The sequence below is a fragment of the Moschus berezovskii genome, chromosome 24 (assembly GCF_049115385.1).
Source record: "Moschus berezovskii isolate FMDL1 chromosome 24, NW_MosBer_1.0, whole genome shotgun sequence".
NCBI lineage: Eukaryota > Metazoa > Chordata > Mammalia > Artiodactyla > Moschidae > Moschus > Moschus berezovskii.
The window spans coordinates 14,080,921-14,102,142 of NC_142483.1; the positions used below are offsets into that span (position 1 = coordinate 14,080,921).

The window sequence follows — 21,222 nt, forward strand, 5'->3', positions numbered from 1 at the left end:
ACTTTTCTTCTTACACTTGTGAAGAAGTTATTTATTTTAAAGTAAATCCCTCCAAAGACTCTAGGTATGGAAAATACCACTCAGGAAAATAGACTTCTTTCCTTCTCCCCATTTTCAGTGGAATGCTGTCCTGCTATTACGGATGAGGGTGGTGTATATGTCTTGGTAAACTGATAAATGGAACAAAAAGAAAGAGTTTACGTTGTGAAAGAGTACATACAGCACAATTCCAGTTTATACAAGCAAAACGCGTGGAGAAGGGGATCGATGGCTTTAAAAACATCAGGATGTCAGCAATGGTTATGAACAGAATTAGAGTGGTTTCAGTTTTCTCTCTGATCATATGATTTTTTCAAATATTGAGGATATTTTTGTTAATTATGAGAAGTTATTTTTTAAGGGAAAGAATAAAACTGGTGATTTCCATTCTCTCCCCCAAGAAAATAGCTCTATATTTGGTCTAAGATTAAAAGCCCCACATGGAGTCTTCTTACAGAATTCATTTATTATTCCACTCTCTCACCATCTAGAACCGAGGCTTGGGCTGTGTCACTGTTCTCAGAGGTGGCCAGCGTGACAGCAGAGCCTGTTTTGGTGGTCTAGTCAGAGTCTGAAATATCCAACTGAGGAATAGTCCTTGGCTCAAGACCTCAATAATTTTTTTTTTTTTTGAAACGCTGTCTGTATTTTGTTTATCAAAAGGTCTTTCGTATGTTTCTCTTTGGCACAATTAAGTATATTTTAGAATTTGTAGCTGTGGGTCTGTAATATATTCATCCCAAGATGCCTTTGTGCATCTGTTATGTATTTCCATATTGTTTTTGCTAATAGTTTTGGAGAGATTTTAAACATTTGAACCTTTTTTTCCTCCTTTGTTTTAAAGACGGTGTCTGGATAAAGTTAAGGACTCAGAAAGTTATTAATTTTTTTGTACTCCTAAGTGCCCTTAGTCCACTACTTTCAAAACACAAGAGCCCATTTTTTCTTGTATTGTTTTCCTTTCCTTTTCTTCTTATATAGTCTGTGTTATTCAGAAGGATTGGATTGAGCCTCTGGTAGGAATTTGTATTGATCTCATATGCTAATTAACTGTGTCTTATTCTTTATTCAATTGTGAGAGATAAGATGTCCGTATATACATGGTAAATACATAATATGTTCTAGAGAATAAATATTGAACAACTTGAAATTAAATATTTGCTTTGAGTAACATGTCTTCTCTTAAATAATTCTATATTTGATGATAAACTTGTTCTGAAACAAACTTTATTATCCTCTCTTCACATCTTTTCTTATTCTTGTTGTGGAGTCCACTCATCTCATGACCTCACAGTGACCAGCTTGCCTTTTTAAAAAATATAGTTTATTTACTTTTTTGATTGTGCTTAATCTTTGTTGCTGCACACAGGATTTCTCTAGTTGTAGGAAGGCAATGGCACCCCACTCCAGTACGTTTGCCTGGAAAATCCCATGGACGGAGGAGCCTGGTGGGCTGCAGTCCATGGGGTCGCTAAGAGTCGGACACGACTGAGCAGCTTCATTTTCACTTTTCACTTTCGTGCATTGGAGAAGGAAATGGCAATCCACTCCAGTGTTCTTGCCTGGAGAATCTCAGGAACGGGGGAGCCTGGTCGGCTGCCATCTATGGGGTCGCACAGAGTCGGACACGCCTGAAACGACTTAGCAGCAGCAGTTACAGCAGCAGCAGGAAACAGGGGCTACTCTCTAGTTGCTGTGCTTGGGCTTCTTATCGTGGTGACTTCTCTTGTTGCAGAGCACAGGCTCTAGGCGCACGGGCTTTGGTGGTTTTAGCAATGTGGTCTCACAGTAGTGGCAGCTCGAGGGTTCTAGGGCGCGGGCTCAGTATTTGTAGCACAAGGGCTTAGTTGCTCCGTGGTTTGTGGAACCTTTCCGGACCAGTTATCAAATCCATATCCCCTACTTTGGCAGGTGGATTCTTATCCACTATACCACCAGAGAAGTCTCAAAGTAGCCTGTTTAGTTTTGACCTTGTAAATTCTGACCTGGCATCATGGATGGTCCTTGCTTTGGGACATTCCATAAGTAACATGACTTTCAGTTCTTACACATACTTTGTTATATTCTAATCATGTAAATGCTGTTGAAATAGCATCAGCTTTACATTTGCATTCCCTTTAATTTACATACAAAATAGAACCAAGCTATTTAACAATGATCAAACAGACCAAAGGGTGAAATCATGGTAGATTAAATAAGAAAGCTGAATTCTCTTGTATTTGCATAGATGGCTTGTCTTTTTTCTAGTTACCTTCTATACTAAAATTATAATCAAATGTATTAGGGCTCCAAAAAGTTACTGGAGTTTTGATTTACTCTTTTAGCAATTTAAAATATGTTGAAACTGTTTAATCAAACTGGTTAAATAAACCACCATCACTATATAAGAGTTTTAGCATCTTTATTTCTAGAAGACTTTCCTGAATAAATATTTCCACAAATAAGAAAATAATAAAGTTTGGACAACTAAACTTTTTAAGAAAAGATTTTTCATGCTTTGACTCGAAAGCATGCTCTTATTAAAACAATTCCAACTAAAATCTGTAAGTAGGTCTGTCCTTGAAAGCTTTGGAGATCAGCTTCCATTTCTGAAGACTGTCCTTGTCATACATCATTTTCGTAGCAGCTGGCTTTTTCCTTGGTGAAGTTTCTGTTAAATATGTATGGTCTGGTTGGTTTTATTTTAGTAGAAATAGCATTTTTTTCTTTTTCATTGTTATTTGTAGCATGTAATCTTCTGAACTTGATGCATTATTTCCCACAAAGCATTTCTTTCTACCGTCTTTGATTTTTTTTTTCGCTTGTATCTCAAGAGATCTATCATTTGCATTCAACTTTCCTTGATTAACTTTCTTCTGTCTGCCATGTACCTTTAGAACACTGAACAAACTTTTTGTACCCTGGTGTGGTATGAAAATGCTTCACTTGGGGAATGATCCTGCCAGATTTAAACTATTTAACAGAATTAGGGCTTAGTGAAATCCCAGGTCACATGATTTTGTGGCCTCTGTGGTGACTCTTTGGGTGTTTGTGACCATATTGAAAACTTGGAGGAGATATTTCTCTTTGGGCATCCTGTCTTTCCTCTTCCTGCCAGTACCACCCCGACCACCTCTCATGGCTGCTGGTCTTTAAATCACACCCAAGACTTGGTGTGTTGAAGCAGATTTGATCAGTATGCCTCATTCTTCTCCAAGTTTTCTTTTTTCATTTTTTAACCCTTTAATGTCTAGTGCGCTTTATTATTTTTTTAAATTAACTTGTTAGAGTATAGTTGCTTTGCAACGTTGTGTTAGTTTCTACTGTACAGTGGAGAGAATCAACTGTACATATACATACATCCCTCTTTTTTGTATCTCCTTCCCATTTAGGTCACCACAGAGCACTGAGTAGGGCTCTGTGAGCTGTGCAGTGGGCTCTCGTTAGTTACCTATTTCATACATGGTATCAATAGTGTATGTATGCCCATCCCAAGCCATCCCACTCCCCCTTTCCCTTCCCGTTTTTGATTAGCTCAGGGATGGGCGTACAGTGGTCAAAGTCAATTAAAGTAAGACATTTGAAAATCTCACGTTCCACCTGTGAGTAGGGTGGGGAAAATGTTGATGATTTAAGTGCCCCAGCAATTCTCTGGCCCCATCAGAGGAAAGCTTGGAGATGCTGAGGCAAGGGCTGTGGGGTACAAGGCTAGGATGTGTGAGAAATAGGGTCTGAGGATTGAGCCAGCTCAGTGAGATACAGAATAGAAAGACAGAAACCAGAACCTTTATGAAACCATTGGCAATCACTGGATGACCAACCTACCCTTGAAGCAGTTCCTATCCCTAACCTGCCCTTGAAGCAATTTCTACCCCTAAGCAGTTTTTTGGGCCAGAATTTTAAAGATATTTTAATTTGGCTATTTGGTTCCTTAAATTGGAGAGATTCCCAGCTTGAAGAAGTAGAGGATATATTGACATAATTACAGGAGAAACAGTCTTAAGTAGCATCCAGTTAAGCAATTTAGTGGATTAATTAATGTTCTCCGTTTCTCCTCCCATCAATAAAACACTTTGGCTGAACATTCACAGCTAGCCATCTGCTCCTGATACTCAAAAGGCCATGGTCTTATATACAATGATTGGCTAAGTGTTAAAAGAAGGCGTTTGATGTATTGTTATAAAATGATTCCTGATCCAATCCTTTTTGATTGTGCACATCATGATCACATCAGAGATCACACACACACACTTGTGCACACATACACATATACAGATCACTGAGTTCCATTCCCTATGGAATGGGATGGGTTATAAATGGAGTGTCTGTCCATTATGTCCTGCTGACAATAACATACTTACACTATTTATCTCTATACATTAATAAAAATAGTTCCTCTCAAAAATGATCCAGTTTGGATAATTATATGCTCATGCTAGTTACAAATAATGAAATAGAATTAAACCTACAGCCGTTGATTTTTTACAATCTTATGTGACAAGAGAAGGGCAGCATCAAGCAAACCCATCCCTGCCACTCAGGATCCAGTGTGTATTAGCCTCTGAAGATCCATAAACTCAGTCATTTGGTCTCAATTAATTGGGCCCACTGCTGTTGTTCAGCAAGCCAAAAAAATAAAAACTAAAGTTGATACCAGCATTTGTGGGGTGAATGATGTCTGGTGGAAAGATGGCTGGTACATCCTTGTTATTAATTCTTGGCCAGCATTGTTAGAAGCTGGCATTATTCTTGTGGACATCATGCTCTTTGGGAGAAGTTTAAACTTCCAATGTTAGGGGTTGGGGCGGGAGTGAAGGGAGCTTATGACCTGAATATCTTCACGTGAAATTGAGCATCAAAAGCAAATTCCTATAATGTTTTAGCCATATGAAACCAGTTCTCTGGTGCCATATCCATCAGAACCACCTTGGCATGAAATTGGCTTCTTCCACGGAACTCTTGAGGGGTGGATCATCCCTGCAGCTTATTTGCAGAGAACATTGTCTGCATGTTAGAGCATCTTTCTGCCCTTTCTTAGGCCTACTTCTGACTTCTTTTTATACACTTTTAGCAGTGTTAAGCTAGAAATGCCCTTGGTTATGTGATCACAACTATATTTTCTTATTCTTGGGGCTGAATGCCTTCAGGATTTGTCAGTTTCAGAGCTAGAAAACATAGAGGATGTATCATTTATATGTATATATATATATATATATATATATATTTAAAGAAAACCCACAGTTTTCTTTATACAAGAAATGTGTTCACAGGTCACCTGTCACCCTTCTGGAATAGATGCTGTTAAGGTTGGGGTGAGAGTTACCCAGGCAGGAAACTGGGAGGAGGTGATGAACGTGGCCGCTTTGAGCCACTGGAGCTACGTTTCCCCAGTTCCAGTCATTCATGGTCCATCCTCGCATGTTCATCTGTTTCTGCCCTTACCTGTTTGATTACTTAGTGCTGCTCTTTGAACCGACTCTCTTTATTTTATCTAAATACATTGAGCTTTGTTCCAAGTAATAATCTGTGTATCCGTGGATTTGATGTTTTGCTTAAAATTGCTCTGATGTAATGAAATATACAAAGGCCAAAGTCTTTAAAGATTTCTTTGTCTTCTACCTGAAAGCACTTACCTGGGATGGCATGTGGGGTGTGTGTGTGTGTGTGTGTGTGTGTGTGTGTGTGTGTGTGTGTGTATGTGTGTGTGTTGTTCTGAGAAGGAGTTGAGGGCAAGGCATAAGCCCCTTTACCAACTATGGTTCATAAAAAGGAGATCAAAATTTCTTTATTTTGCTATTTCAGTGGCTATATGTAGCTCTGATATGTAGCAGTAGCATTTCAAATTTGAGAAAGGGTGCTCTCTCCTGGGAATTTAAAGGTAAATGAAGGCACAGAAGACTATTACTCGAGCTGGTCATTCTGGTTTTCAAACCCTGGCCATTAACTGGAACCGCCCCGCCCCCACCCTGCCTCCTCCTTCCTCCCCCTGCCTCGTCCGGTTATAAAGACCACGGTTTCCAGCGTCGCAAAGGATGAAGTGCTCCTGGTACAGGGAGGAGCGTGTGTGTGCACCTCCGTTATCTTGTCCGTCCCCATGCCCACTACCATCTTAAATCAATGACAGCGTAGATGTGGACGGGACCTGCACTGAGATGCAGCTCAGAGATGTTCTGTGGTCCTCCTCAGGGCTCAGCTCAAGTCCTCCTTCTGCTGAGCCTTGTCTCCCAGCAGGCTCATATTTCCTTCTTCCTCACTCAGAACTCATCTTTCTTCCATATTCACCTCCATCTTTCCTACCCACAAACCAGTTTTTCAGGCTGGTACCTTGTGACAGGTCTTAAAAGCAGGGCAGGTTATTAATTCCTTGCCATGCCCCAACCTGGGCCTCTCTCAGAAGCCAGACTCAGGGCTGCTTGTCATCTCTCCATATAAATCTAAGCAAATGCAGGAGAGTCAGCTCTCTGCCTTTGGAGGTTAAGAACAAACAGCAAAGTTACGCTTGGCTCTGTTTGCCTTTCTGAGTGTCCACAATCCACTTATCTCCCTGCCTGTGGTTTCTGGACCCACTGCCTGGTGATTCGCTGCCTTGTCTCCTCTGCAGCTGTCTGCTCCCTCAGCCTCTGATTCAGCGCCTTTCTTTGTCCATCCCGCAGCTCTATGTCTTCACACCAGCAGTATCCCTGACAGCTCCTTAATTGCTACACATATTGTACAGTTCCCTGGCAATTATATTTCAGACCCTGTCAGGGTACCTGCTAGCCTCGGGGCTGTGTTTATATTAAATATCAATAAAAACCTGATAGCATCGGTGCAAATGGCAGGCTCACAAAATCATATTTTACTGGGAGCCACAAGATGGAAGGAAGGAAGTATGTTTTAAATTCCTTTCTCTCTTCTGCAAGGTTGGAATGAGAGGAGACTTTCTGAGTGAATATCAGGAATGGGTTCGTACTAGATGATGAAAGCTGTATATTCTGTTCTCTAGTTGGGAGTTGTTTTTTATTGTGTGTGATTTGTTTTAACATCAGTTTTCTCCAGAATTGTTTCTTTGTGTTGCTGTACTCCCACCCCCCACCATGGAACATAGAACAAGAATTCAAGTACCCTAGGTATTTTTAAATGCTTGTTGACTGAGCGGATAAGTTTATTTGGCTTTCCTTTGCCGGGGGCAGCGGTGTATTTGGGACAGAGGCCCAGGACTAAGTGTCTAGGAGCCCCACCCTACCCTCTACCCGCATCCCCTGCACCGCCTCCACTGAGGGACACTTTAGCTGAAAAGGACCACCTAGCCCATCTCAGACTGTGTAGCTCTCCCCTCACAGAACCTCGGTTCTCCCATCCTTCGGCAACAGTTTGTGCTTTTCCAGGAGCTGTGATCGTAAGGCACAGGCACATAGGGCAGCTGGCACCATGTGAGCCTATGGCAGTGCCCAGAAAGAGTCTTGCTGAAGATTTCCAAGCCCAAATGTGTGGTCCAGGGCTTCTTCTTTTTCTTTTCCATGCTTCTTATGAATCAGTTCTATCAATTAGAGACATGCTGCAAGGATGGCTAGCAGGATGTACATTCTGAGGACTGTTGCAGCAAAGAAATCAGTGTTAGCAAATCTGTGACAATACAGCTGCTGGAGAACAAACTCTTCCCTGTTTCCATCAGTAGATTTTTCCCACTCGTGCGGTAAGGAACACTCCAGCTCCCTTTGGGGCAAATGCCCCCAGGCTGCAGTGCTCTGGAGCACTGTCCTCCAGGCTCCCTGCTGTTGAGGACTTCCTGCTTGGATGCTGGGACAGTACAGAAGAAAGCTTTTGCCTCTGAAATAAGTCACTGGCTTCAGAGCACAAACCATGCTTGGTGAGCTCGTCCTTTCTGTTATCAATGGCTTCTCTCACTCTGCCATTCTGCCACCCTAGTGTAGGTACCCTCTTGTACCCCTGGAAGGGCAGCAGGAGCCACCCCCACCTTCCTGCCTCTGCTTGGTTGCTTTCCAAATGGCAGTAGTTTGTGCCTGCCTTCTCTTCAGACCTTCTAGGGGCCTCCATTGCTCCTGAGATTACCAACAGACTGCAGCCTAGGGTCTTCAAGGTCCTGCTAGGCTCTTATCCCGAACTGCCCCCACCCCCCACCAGCTTTTTGTCCTCTGAATTCCAGGTATTTAAATTTCAGTTGGCAATGGCAGGACCACTCTGCCCCCTCCCCCTTTTAGTGCCTATTTATTTCTCAAATTCCAGCTTGATCAATGATATACCATGGAGACCTTGCCTAAGAACATGTTTAGCATCATTTTTTGCCCCTTCTGATACTAATCATGACTTTAATCTTATATTTAATTAGATAATTAGTGGATTCTCTGTTTTCCCCACTGGACTGTACTTGCTGCTGAGTTAAGGCTTTGCCTAGTTTTCCCCATTGCTTTGTCCCCAAATCCTAGCACAATGTCTGGCACATAGTAGTCATTCAGCCACCTTTTTCTGAATGAACGAATTAATGAATGAATAAGTGCATACTGCATCCAGTACAGGAGCTAAATGCTTTGGAGATTGTTAGAAAATATGACATGGTTTATACTCTTTAAATCGGTTGTCCAATGGCTGTAGGAACAGCTTCCATAAATGTAACAAGAGAAAAAGCATCAGTAAGATTGTTCAGGATGGGGATGTGGGTATATGTTGGGAGCTGAAGGGGAACTGGATTTGGAAAGGGCTCCTGGGCCAGGCCAGAGCATCTTAGAGCACTGGGCAGTGAGATGTAGTCTCTGAGTGATGGATTAGCAGAAACTACTGAAACTTCTGGGTCAGGCTGTATGATCTGGCCTTGGAATTCAGCACAGATCTGCAATCAGGATGCCAAGTTCCAGGGAGCTGCAGCAAGGCTCTTGCAAGGCTGCTGTTATGCTAGTACTTGTTGGTGGGAAAGGGTTGACAGTGTTCACCCTGTCTCTGAACCTGAGGTGAGTTTTATTCTCTTTCCAATCAGAGCAAATCTTCAGCTTTTTGTTAGAGGCCTCAAGGTAGAGTTAGTTAATGGGATAAGATCACATATCAAACGAGGTGTTTTACATTGATGATACCAGCTTAACTACAGTTTTATCAGATGCCACTTTAGAATCCAAAGTCCCACAAGATATGCTTAGCTTCACTCTGGAGTGTCTTATCTAAGATTTTATGCCTTGTAAACATCCCTTCTGCAAGCAGCCCCCAAATCCAAATGCTGATTGTGTCGAAAGAGCTTCACTGTGGCCCTGCAGCAGAGGCTCCAAGGGGGACACTTTGTAGGACCCTTGCAGATGAGCACTACCTTATCTTCATTCACCGTGTCCTCTTCAACTCTATCACATGCCCGGAGCACTAGGTGTGACGATATTTTGTCAGGGCCCCCTCCTCTAGGAACCGCCCACTTCATTTCTTTGGTGATAGCTGGGGGCAGACAGCCTGCTCTGTGCTTCAGTGTTACCTGGTGTCTAGACTGCACCTCTCATGCCACCTTTCCTCTCCACCTCATACTGTCTGGTGGGTAGTAAGTAGAGTTCAAGGCCTCTTTCCACTCTTCTTCCATCTAATAGCTTGAACACAACACGGAATTTAGCTGATCTTTACCTTGAGCAGATGATGTACTGGGACAGTGGACTTCAGGACTCTGAGAATCAGTTTCCTTATCTTTAAAATGGAACTAGAAAGAGTTTGTAACTGTTCAGCATTGTGCATGGCATATTATAAATGTGCCAGACCTGGCAGTCTCTGCTGCTGTCATTATCATTGTTATTTTGATTTCTGCCTCATAATTTGCTTTTTCTTAGTATCTCTGACAAAGACTTGGGAATGGTTTATTCCAGGGGGATAACAAGTGACAAGGAGGAAAAAACACAAATTTCTCCACAAAAATTTAAATATGTTAAAGGAGGACTATTTAAAGTTGCTATAATTTAAGGCAAAAAATCCTAACAAACAATTTCAGTCACTACTGTGAAATCCCACTGGGGAATGAGCCCTGAAGTCTAGCAGGACAACAGACTGCGAGTCTAGAGTTTAGGTTTTGCCAAACTGGTTCCCCACTCATTTTGCTCCCCAACTCCATCCAGATGGTTCAGCCCTGGACCGTGAGTCTTCCTTATCCATCTCATCCCAGGACTGCCAGAAAATGCCTCCAGATTTGTGAAAAGCACACTGCATTTAATATCGTAACACATCTAAGTTTTAGAGGAAGGGTAAATGTTTGGCTAATAAATCTATTTTATAATTCAACACACATTAAGGGCTATTTTCCAGTACATATTAAGTGCTTGATAATTAGCATCAAAAGTATTCATTATTTAATCTCTTATCTATTTAGAATGAACCAAAGATGTCATTTGCTTGCTGAAATGGGAGACATGAAACCTCTCTAGCCATTCTCCTCTTGAATCTGGTCCAATATGCAGTGCTAAGGAAAGCTGTGTGGACTCGGTGCCCCTGGCAGTTCCTTTGCTGGTGTAATTTCATATCCAGGAGTCACACACCTTCAAAGACCTTTCAGTTCAGTTCAGTTCAGTCGCTCAGTCGTGTCCGACTCTCCGCGACCCCATGAATCACAGCACGCCAGGCCTCCTTGTCCATCACCAACCCCCGGAGTTCACTCAAACTCATGTCCACAGAGTCGGTGATGCCATCCAGCCATCTCATTCTTGGTTGTCCCCTTCTCCTCCCGCCCCCAACCTTTCCCAGCATCAGAGTCTTTTCCAGTGAGTCAACTTGTCGCATGAGATGGCCAAAGTATTGCAGTTTCAGCTTTAGCATCAGTCCTTCCAATGAACACCCAAGCCCAGAATCCTTCCTCCAGCTGTTCAAGGCAGGAACTAAATATCTTCTTTAGAAAGACCATACTTTAGAAACACAGTTGAACATGAATTCAGTCCCTTCCCTTTTAACAGTGGCTTTTGGGTAAGAGTAGTTTGTAATTCTAACTGTTCATGTATGCTCAGATTCCCTAGAAATGGACCCATATGTTGTGGTAGAAAATGGCCAGTTTCAAACAGCGCTGCTGACTCACTGTAGAATACATGACACTGCAAAAAGGATGGCAGGGTATCAGGTAACTTTGAAGTCTGGCGAGGAGACTCAGATAGTAGGGCATCCACACAGATCCTGATGGCTGGAGGGGTGTGTCCTGGAGAAAAGGAAGACGGCTATGCTGGCTACAGATTTTAGAAGAAAAGAAATTTGATTTTGGAACCACAAACAAAAGCGTGATGGGCCTGGCACTGGTGGCACACAGATTACGTCTGTTAGAAAATGTATAATTGGCAGAAAACTTTTACCGAGCTGCTGAAATTCTCACCACAGCCTGCCCACCTCTCCCACCCCATCCTGTACTCTCTTTTTTGCTCACAAGTCTCCAGTAACACTCCTAGCCTTATTGTTTTGCTCCCCAAGACACAGGCTTCTTCTCTGCTCTGAACATTAGAACTTTCTATTCCCTTTGCCTGGACAGCTTTTGCTCCCAAGGAGGTTTTGATCTGATTCCTTCTTAGCATTCAGGTGTCTCCTCAAATATGTCATATTTGACCACCCAATTTGAGTAACTCCTCTTCCCCTGACTAATCACATAAGGTAACTCTCAAGTCTACCATCCCTTTTAATTTTCTTCATCACACCGATTTCTGTTTGGAATTCTTATATCTTTTTCCTTGTCTCCCCTCCTCAGATTGAAATGTTAGCTTTATCATCTGTCTGCTTCAGTGCTGAATACCTGAGATAGTAGATGCTCAATAAATATTCATCGGCTGAACAAATGGAAGAGTCATCAAGGGCGCCCGGCCCTGATCACTTGAGGAAGGGAGGAAGATACATAGGTTGAACCTTACCTGGGTGGTCCTAGGACAGCTGGACTACTCTGGGTGGGGTGTCAGGGGCTCACCACAGAGCTGCAGCTGATCATGTACCCACTGACAGTTTTGGAGCCCTCCTGCTGCTGAGCACTTTGTATCACCAATTCTTGAGGGAGGCCTCCTCTCATTTGCTTTCTACAGATGAAGACACTGAGACTCAGGGAAGTTAAGTCCCAGATCCAGGCCATTAGCTAAGAAGTGTTGAGTGAGGTCTTAAACCTGAGATTCCAGCTCCAGGGCCTGAGTTCCAGGCTGGTGACTGCACCAGTACTGCAGTACTGCTCAGAGGCACACTGCAGAGAACAGGGAGGAAAGTTGGGAGTCGTCTCAGAACCTTATTTATTCGCTAAGACATGGAGAAAATAATGGTCACTATTTATGGAGTGTTCTGTATGTGCCGGTTGCTGTGCTAAGTGCTGTACATACGTGAATTTGCTTGAGGCCGATCGTCTCAGGGCACAGGAAGATGGAACTTGGGACTGAAATGTGATGGCTAGTCATTTACAGAACTAGAACCGAAAGGAAGTGTGTGTGTGTGTGTGTGTGTGTGTGTGTGTGTAAGGGGAGTGTGCAGAAAGAAAGCCATCTGCAACATGAGGTGACCTCTATGTAGCAATGTGCAAGCTTGAGAGGAAAGCACCTACGAGAGCGGTTATTTAGGGGAAATAAAAAAGGAAGATACTGATATGATTTTTGATAGTTTGTATGATACATTTTAAAGACAGACCAGGGATGCGTGAATGCTTTTCAGATACAAATTTCAAATTGATCAGTGTGGTGTGGGACTCTTCCTCTCTAAACATCTGCTAGTAGTCTGTTTTACTAAAAGCTGAACATCTGATAAATTTTTGACTGGCATCAAAAGTATTTTAATCTCTCAGAAAGTAGAGGAAACAGGAGGAAGAACTGCTGTTCCTGGAGTTGATATTGACCAGTATGAATCATAAATTGATGCAGAATGGACAGGAACATTGGAGAAAATGAACATGTTATGTAGAATTCACTGTATTGAGTAGAGCCTGGACACTGACACAACACTGAACATTAAGGGAAATGACGTGAATCCAATTTGGTACAGTACAGGTAGGATCCATTGAAAGAGGTCAGGAAGAATTGTAAGCTCATAAAATTGTAATGCAGACATGAAAATCTGAATTGTTCCCATAAAGAGGAAAAGGGAGAAGGCCTTTAAACATCCTTCACTAGGAAAAAAGATTGCACGTATCACACTCAGATGTTAAAAACTGTACATTAACAACCATGGAATATGGGTATGTTGTATAGGAGAATTAAGAGAGTATGAGTACATGCAGTGGATTGAATAGTGGCCTCTAAAGGTGGCCTCTGTGTTCAAGTCCTAACCTCTGGTACATCTTGCAAATGTGACCGTATTTGGAAATAGGGTCTTTGCAGATGTAATTAAGCTAAAACTTTTGAGATGAGATCATCTTGAATTTTCGGGTGGACCCAAATCCAGTGACAGGTTTTCTTAAAGAAAAAAGAGATTTGACACAGAAACATACCTGCAGAGGCCAAGTGAAGATGGAGGCAGAAATTGGACTGATGTGTTTATCAGGCAAGAAATGTCAAGGGTTGCTGGCTACCACCAGGAGCTGGGAGGGAGGCAGGGAACAGATTCTCCCCCAAGCCTCCAGAAGGAACCAACCCTGCAGACACCTTGATCTTGGAGTCTTGACCTCTGGAGTAGATTTCTGTTATTTTAAGCCCCTGACGCTACCCCCACCCCAATTTCTGGTAATTTCTTTCAGCAGCCATAGGAAGTTAATACAGTCCATTAAACCCTATAGATTAGGGGTGAAGGGAAGGCCCCAAACTCAGATTAATGTAAGACTCCTGAAGAACCCTAACTGAAGCAAAAGGAACTTTTAACAAATTTTGAAACAAATCACAAACAAGGAAAAGGGTAAAGCTGCTTGCTTAGGAGGATGCTGTCACTTTTACAGGTGGCCATAAGAAAGCAAATGAGCCCAGCACCCAGAGAGGGAACATCTGAATAGGCTGCCGGTCCACACCCCAGTGTAGTGTTACCCTCCTCCTCTGTAGACAGTGGAAGGGTCTGGGACCTGGGCACACAGGGTACGATGTGTAGCACTGACCCTTTGAGCTACTTCACTTTCACTTTCTGTCAGTCAGTGCTATTGAGAAAGTCATTTTTAATTTGTCTTCTTTAAAAAACTAAATATTTAGATGAAGGCTTCATTTAATACTGTCACAGTTTTCCTTTATATTTCCATCTCTTAGATGACTGTAGCAATGGACAGCAGTTCAACATTTTCCCTTCTATTAGAATCACTTGCTAAACAGGCTTGTGAAATCAATACACTGATTATTTCACAAGCCCGAGGAAGTCTTATTTCAAATATTTGATCATACAGACATGTGTAACACAGCCTCTATTTTAACTAGGCCATATTTTTTTTAGGGATTCTACTCCCATTGTTCACCATACCCTTGGAAAACCAAAGACCCTTTTCTTAAAGAGGCATAAGTTCAGTGCAAGTTGTGGTGTTCAAATGAAGTGCGTGAAATGATTCTCAGATACTACAATTCTTTTTGCATTTCTAAAGGTGCTCACAGTTCCCAGAGGGAGGAGCAATCTTACTAGGTTACTAGGGCCACCTGGAGACACAGGAAGCCTTTTACTACCACCAGAGAAACCATGCTCATGAAAAGATCGTCTAACTGGAAGATGGTGAACTCCTTAACATGTTGAAACAGAGAGAGCTACTGAAATGGAATTTTTGCTTCTAATTTGTGGCAGGTTTTTTATAATTGAGGTCATTGATGGATTAGACAAAGAGCTGTGGATTTTTCAGTGTCATTATTGTATTTGCACCTTTGTGGATTAATTTAAGTGGCTTTCACAGCAAGGAGTGAGTCACAGTAATTATTGTCAAGCTTGGACAGGAACAATGATGCCCACATTTTCCAAAATGGTGAGCATAAAGTCTTACTCAGAATTACTTTGCAGGAAAAAGCTGATTGTTTTCACTCTCCTAGTCTAGGATGTGGTTTACTACAGTTTACAAAAGTTAGAGTATTTACCCTTGAGATGAAAGTTAGAATCCCAGTGGCCAGTTTAGTCTGTGTAAGTGGTCAGAAAGAATGAGATAGGCTGGAGGTGAGACAGTGAGACGAGGTGCCATGTCTGTTCACTGAGGCAGACTCATATCTTGAGCTCTGTCTCATCCTCAGCCTCTTAGAGGGAATCAGCTGGCAAAGGCAGGCAGCCAGGGAGGAGTGGTGCGAACCAGTACCGATAGGGAGCCTTCTTAGAGTGGACCTAATTTACGTAAGCATTTCTAGAGTTGCTCTGCTCGTTAACTTGCTATGTGACTTGACTGGACTATGGAATCTGTCCCCTTTCCCACTGTCTGCGAAGTATGGAAAGATTTTAAAATGAGGATGCCACAGTGGGGTTGCTATGATTCACAGTCCCACAGGGATTCTGGTGGGGGTGCTGGATTCCAAGGGGATGGACTGGCTCCACTGATGGCTTTATGAATGCCTGTGGCCATTAATCCATTTTTGTCAATGTTTGTGGGTTTTTTTTAAAGATTTATTTATTTTATTTTTGGGCTGTTATGGGCCTTTTTCGCTGCACACAGGCTTTCTCTAGTTGTGATGAGCTGACACTACTCTTCACTGCTGTGTGTGGGCTTCTCTTGCTGTGAAGCACAGCTCTAGGTGAGTTGGCTCAGTAGTTGAGGTTCACAGGCTCTAGAGCATGGGCTCAGTAGTTGTGGCACATAGGCTTAATTGCTCAAGCAAAGACATTACTTTGCCAACCAAGGTCCGTCTAGTCAAGCCTATGGTTTTTCCCGTGGTCATGTATGGATGAGAGAGTTGGACTGTGAAGAAAGCTGAGCACCGAAGAATTGATGCTTTTGAACTGTGGTGCTGGAGAAGACTCTTGAGAGTCCCTTGGACTGCAAGGAGATCCAACCAGTCCATTCTAAAGGAGATCAATCCTGGGTGTTCATTGGAAGGACTAAAACTGAAACTGCAATACTTTGGCCACCTCATGCGAAGAGTTGACTCACTGGAAAAGACTCTGATGCTGGGAAGGATTGGGGCCCGGAGGAAAAGGGGACGACAGAGAATGAGATGGCTGGATGGCATCACCAACTTGATGGACATGAGTTTGAGTGAACTCCAGGAGTTGGTAATGGACAGGGAGGCCTGGCGTGCTGTGATTCATGGGGATGCAAAGAGTTGGACATGACTGAGCGACTGAACTGAACTGAACCGAACCCTCATCAGCATTGGACCTTGCTTCTATCACCAATCATGTCCACAACTGGGTATTTGCTTTGCTTTGGCTCCATGCCTTCATTCCTTCTAGAGTTATTTCTCCACTGATCTCCAGTAGCATACTGGGCACTTACCGACCTGGGGAGTTCCTCATTCAGTATCCTATCATTTTGCCTTTTCATACTGTTCATGGGGTTCTCAAGGCAAGTATACTGAAGTGGTTTGCCATTCCCTTCTCCAGTGGACCACATTCTGTCAGACCTCTCCACCCAAGACCCAATACTTGTCCGTCTTGGGTGGCCCTACACAGCATAGCTTAGTTTCATTGAGTTAGACAAGGCTGTGGTCCATGTAATCAGATTGACTAGTTTTCTGTGATTGTGGTTTCAATGTGTCTGCCCTCTGATGCCCTCTTGCAATACCTACTGTCTTACTTGGGTTTCTCTTACCTTGGACGTGGGATGTCTCTTCACGGCTGCTCCAGCAAAGTGCAGCCACTGCGCCTTACCTTGGACGAGGGGTATCTCCTCACAGCCATCCCTCCTGACCTTGAACGTGGAGTAGCTCCTCTCGGCCCTCCTGCGCCCACGCAGCCACCGCTCCTTGGACGTGGGGTTGCTCCTCATGCTTACTCCTTGGAAGGAAAGTTATGGCCAACCTGGATAGCATATTAAAAAGCAGAGACATTACTTTGCCAGCAAAGATCTTTCTAGTCAAGGCTATGGTTTTTTCAGTGGTCATGTATGGATGTGAGAGTTGGACTGTGAAGAAAGCTGAGCACCGAAGAATTGATGCTTTTGAACTGTGGTGCTGGAGAAGACTCTTGAGAGTCCCTTAGACCGCAAGGAGATCCAACCAATCCATCCTAAAGGAGATCAGTCCTGGGTGTTATTGGAAGGACTGATGCTAAAGCTGAAACTCCAATACTTTGGTCACCTCACACGAAGAGTTGACTCACTGGAAAAGACTCTGATGCTGGGTGGGCTTGAGGGCAGGAGGAGAAGGGGACGGCAGAGGATGAGATGGCTGGATGACATCACCGACAAGATGCATATGAGTTTGAGTGAACTCTGGGAGTTGGTGATGGACAGGGAGGCCTGGCGTGCTGCAATTCATGGGGTCGCAAAGAAGTTGGACACGACTGAGTGACTGAACTGAACTGAACCCTCATCATACTGGGAGTGGACAATTTTCTATTCTCTTGTAACAAAATTTTGCTGAGTGTTTAATCATTTTTAAATAGAATCTTCTAAGGTTAAAGAAAAATGGCCATTTAAAGAGCATCCTCAGTGGGATCAGAGGATGATCTTTGACCAGCATACAAGAAATATTTGTTTATTTTCCATTTTTGTCTTCACTCTGAATTCTCCTCTGTGAACAAAAGGCAAGGGGTTATCTTTGGACTACTAAGGATGAGGAAAAGAGATTTACTTATGGATTCACAGGGCAGAAGAGTAGACAGTTGTCTGTAATTGGAGAACAACCTTTGGTTTATTCATCCATCCATTCATTTCTTTATCCATGCAACATTTCTATCGTTTCTGCCATGTGCTGGTCAAAGGTGTGCAGCAGGCTACCAAAGCAAGATGATCCCTGCCCTTACGGAGCTCATAATCTGCTGAACAGAAGAAGTGAGAGATTTAGTTGTGTAATTCCAATTTATTTAGTTTTAAAACAAACGTTTATGTTAGAGGTGGAGAGAACTAAAAGAGGACTGTGTTGACTTAGGTGATTGCAGTGACAGAAAACACATTTTTCCTGTTTTTAATGCTGAGTTCTGACTCAGGACCCAAAACGCAGAACAGTGTTAAGAAGGTCTCTCTTTCTTTCTAAGGAACTATTTGCTCAGCCAGATTCAAAGTTACCTAAAAAGGGATGTGCCTTTCAAGTAAGGAGTTATAAATAGAGGTTCCTGGGTGGCTTGGCGGGCTCAAGTAGGATGGGGAAGCCCTAATGAATGCAATTCCTAGGAGCTAACCATTTTGGGAGGTCTTAACTTTCTTCACATCTTCCTGCCAGATAGCCCCTGTGGTGATATCTGTCAGCTGTATGAAATGCCAGCCGGGTTCAGTTTCACTTTGGTTTGTAACATTTCTCTTCTTTCTCTCTTCCACCTCTGTTTTTCTCCAGATCCAGCAATTGTCAATGGAGTTTACTGGTCCGAATCCCTAAACAAAGTTTTTGTGGATAACTTTGATCGTGACCCAAGTCTCATATGGCAGTACTTTGGAAGTGCAAAGGGCTTTTTTAGGCAGTATCCAGGTGAGTATCCGTGCACTGAGAATTACAATTCAAATTACTGATTCTGTGGTATTTTCCTTTAGGGTTCAGGGTTTAAAGTTTTCTTCTCTTCCCTTAGGAGAAAATGAAAGATTAAATTCAAATATTTTAAATCTGTTGACAGAGTACAGGATAGGAATGCACTGTGGCATCTGCATATGTGTGCACACCCACATAAGGATCGACATGTCATTTCAGCGTCTTTCTCAATAGAGTCGTTCATAGACTCACTACCAAAAGTGAGGAGCTGGGGTGTGAAACTACCATGCTTAATCTTTCTGCACGAGAGATTGCTTTTACTGCTATTACTGTTATCATTGTTGTTATTACCAGGGAAAGGAGAAAGCCATGGTCAGCTGAGTTAAATTCCAACTGAAAAATGTAAGAAATGTAAAAATTTAACTTAGGTGTCAGGCTGAGAGGAAGAGGTGGAGATGGCCAAAGCGCCGCTGCTGCCAGTGCCACTACGAGCACCCTCAGACAGTCCACCATGCCTTCGGAACAAGTGTGCCTTCCACGGCCTTCCCAGGCCTCTGCTTTGCAATAGGAATGGAATGCTGGCTAGGTTTAAATTGTAATTAAAATAGGAAGTTTTAATTTTGCTTACAAGTTGTGAAACAGGACTCGAGGCTGCAATTGTGCCAGCATCACAGCTGTAGAAATTAACAAGCTCAACCTAAAAGAAGGAAAAAAAAGTGCCCTGCATAATCTTAGAGCAATTAAGTAGAGTCTTTTATGTTTTCATTAAGTAAGACTAGGCACCTGATGTCTTCTCACTCTGAGGCTCTGAGACTGCCAGCCTCCGCCTGCAGGAGCTGTTTGCCCTGCACACAGCATCTGTCCCCTGAGATTTGCCTGCCGAGTGCCTGCTTTGCCAGATTAGTCAACATTTCCCAAAAGCTGTGTTCAGCAGGGCATGCATGGTTCCTCCTGGAGCTCACAGAAATTTAAACAATAAGCATCCTATTAAAGATAACATTTTAATAAACAGTGGTCTATTAAAGTTCCAGTGTCACCAAATTGCAATCTGCTCTGATACACTCAACAGCGAGTAAATTTAATGCAGATGTGAAAATTGAGCATGGTAGGGGGCTGATCCATCAGGAAGCCACAGGAACAACTTAACAACACAGCATTTGAATGAAGGTGGAGTAAATAAGAAGAAACCACAGATTATCTATTGTCTCCACCAGCAGGAAGTCTTCAAACTGAATTCGAAAGTTTCAAATTTCAAATTTGATAATAGAGATGTATTAGTCATCTTGGGCTGCCATAACAAAACACCACAGACTAGGTGTTTACGATTTAAACAATAGACATTTATTTCTCATTGTTTTTGAGGCTGGGAAGACCAAGATGAAGATTTGGTTCTTGATGAGACCCCTCTTTCTGGCTTACAGATGGCTGCTTCTCCCTGTGTCCTAACATGAAAGCGAGAAGAAGCTCTAGTTTTTCTTACTCTTTCTGGAAGGACACAAATCCCATGATGGGGGCTCCAGTCTCATGACTTCATCCAAACCTAATTGCCTCGCAAAGACAATTACCTCTTAATATCAGAACATAGGGGTTCTTCAACCTATGAATGTTGCTGGACACAAACATCAGTCCCTAACAAAAGAAAATCCTCATAAAGGGTTTATCTAATGTTGTTCAGTCGCTAAATCAAGTCTGACTCTTTGCGAACTCATGGACTGCAGCATGCCAGGCTCCTCTGTTCTCTACTGTCTCCCAGAGTTTGCTCAAATTCATGTTCCTAAGAGAGATTAATTTGTGTACAAGATTTTTATCAGTCGTAATCAGAATAGTTGACGCAGAAATGCTTACAGTTCTTTTATGGCATTTGTGGCAGAATTCTGACTTTGTAAAATTTCTGCATATTTTCTGTGTGAATAAAGACATGTGTCGGAGTCCTCCAAAGGGCGTCACTACCCTGAAATATCTCAGGGCTCACTCTGTGCCTGGTGTTGAACAGAGTATACCTCTTGTCTCCTGGACGTAAAATTATAGTTAGATGAGGGATCCATGTTTTTTCTTTTTTCTAGGATCCTTTTTTGCATGTTTCAGTTCAGTTCAGTCGCTCAGTCGTGTCCGACTCTCTGCGACCCCATGAATCACAGCACGCCAGGCCTCCCTGTCCGTCACCAACTCCCGGAGTTCACTCAAACTCATGTCCATTGAGTTGGTGATGCCATCCAGCCATCTCATTCTCTGTCGTCCCCGTCTCCTCCCGCCCCCAATCGCTCCCAGCATCAGGGTCTGTGGTATAATAGAATGAATCAGTGGTAAATGTACTTGCCCTTAGGCAGAAAGGATGTTTCTTCATTCTTAACAAAAGTGTGTCCTGAGTTCTTGCTTTGTTCTAAGCCCCATGTGAGGCCCTTAGGATAAAATGGCTCAGAGGTTAAAGCTTCTGCCTCCAATGCGGGAGACCCAGGTTCGATCCCTGGGTCGGGAAGATTCCCTGGAGAAGGAAATGGTAACCCACTCCAGTATTCTTGCCTGGAGAATCCCATGGAGGAGAAGCCTGGTAGGCTACAGTCCACGGGGTCGCAAAGAGTCGGACACGACTGAGCGACGGAACGGAAGGGGGAAAAGTCACTCCCCCATGAAGCTCCCTCTTGTGGGGATATACATTCATCAGAGATTTTGGTTACCAGTGCAGTGAGAGAAACTCAGTTCCAACCTGCTCCAGCAGGGAACACATTTATTGAACCTTCTGACCTATGGAGGATGCCCGATTTAGGCTCTGCCCTGTTTGCCCTACTCTTCATTTTCATGTGGCAAGAAGACT

General features: G+C 43.0%; 1 protein-coding gene across 1 annotated transcript in view; it reads left to right on the top strand.

Annotated features, from left to right (window-relative positions):
- The window catches only part of CACNA2D3 (calcium voltage-gated channel auxiliary subunit alpha2delta 3), a 902,079-nt gene that overhangs the window by 431,999 nt on the left and 448,858 nt on the right, over positions 1 to 21,222 (top strand). Inside the window, exon 6 of the mRNA XM_055414097.2 lies at positions 18,282 to 18,413. Within this exon, the coding sequence (XP_055270072.2) occupies positions 18,282 to 18,413 (132 nt within the window). The remainder of the gene's footprint in view (positions 1 to 18,281; positions 18,414 to 21,222) is intronic.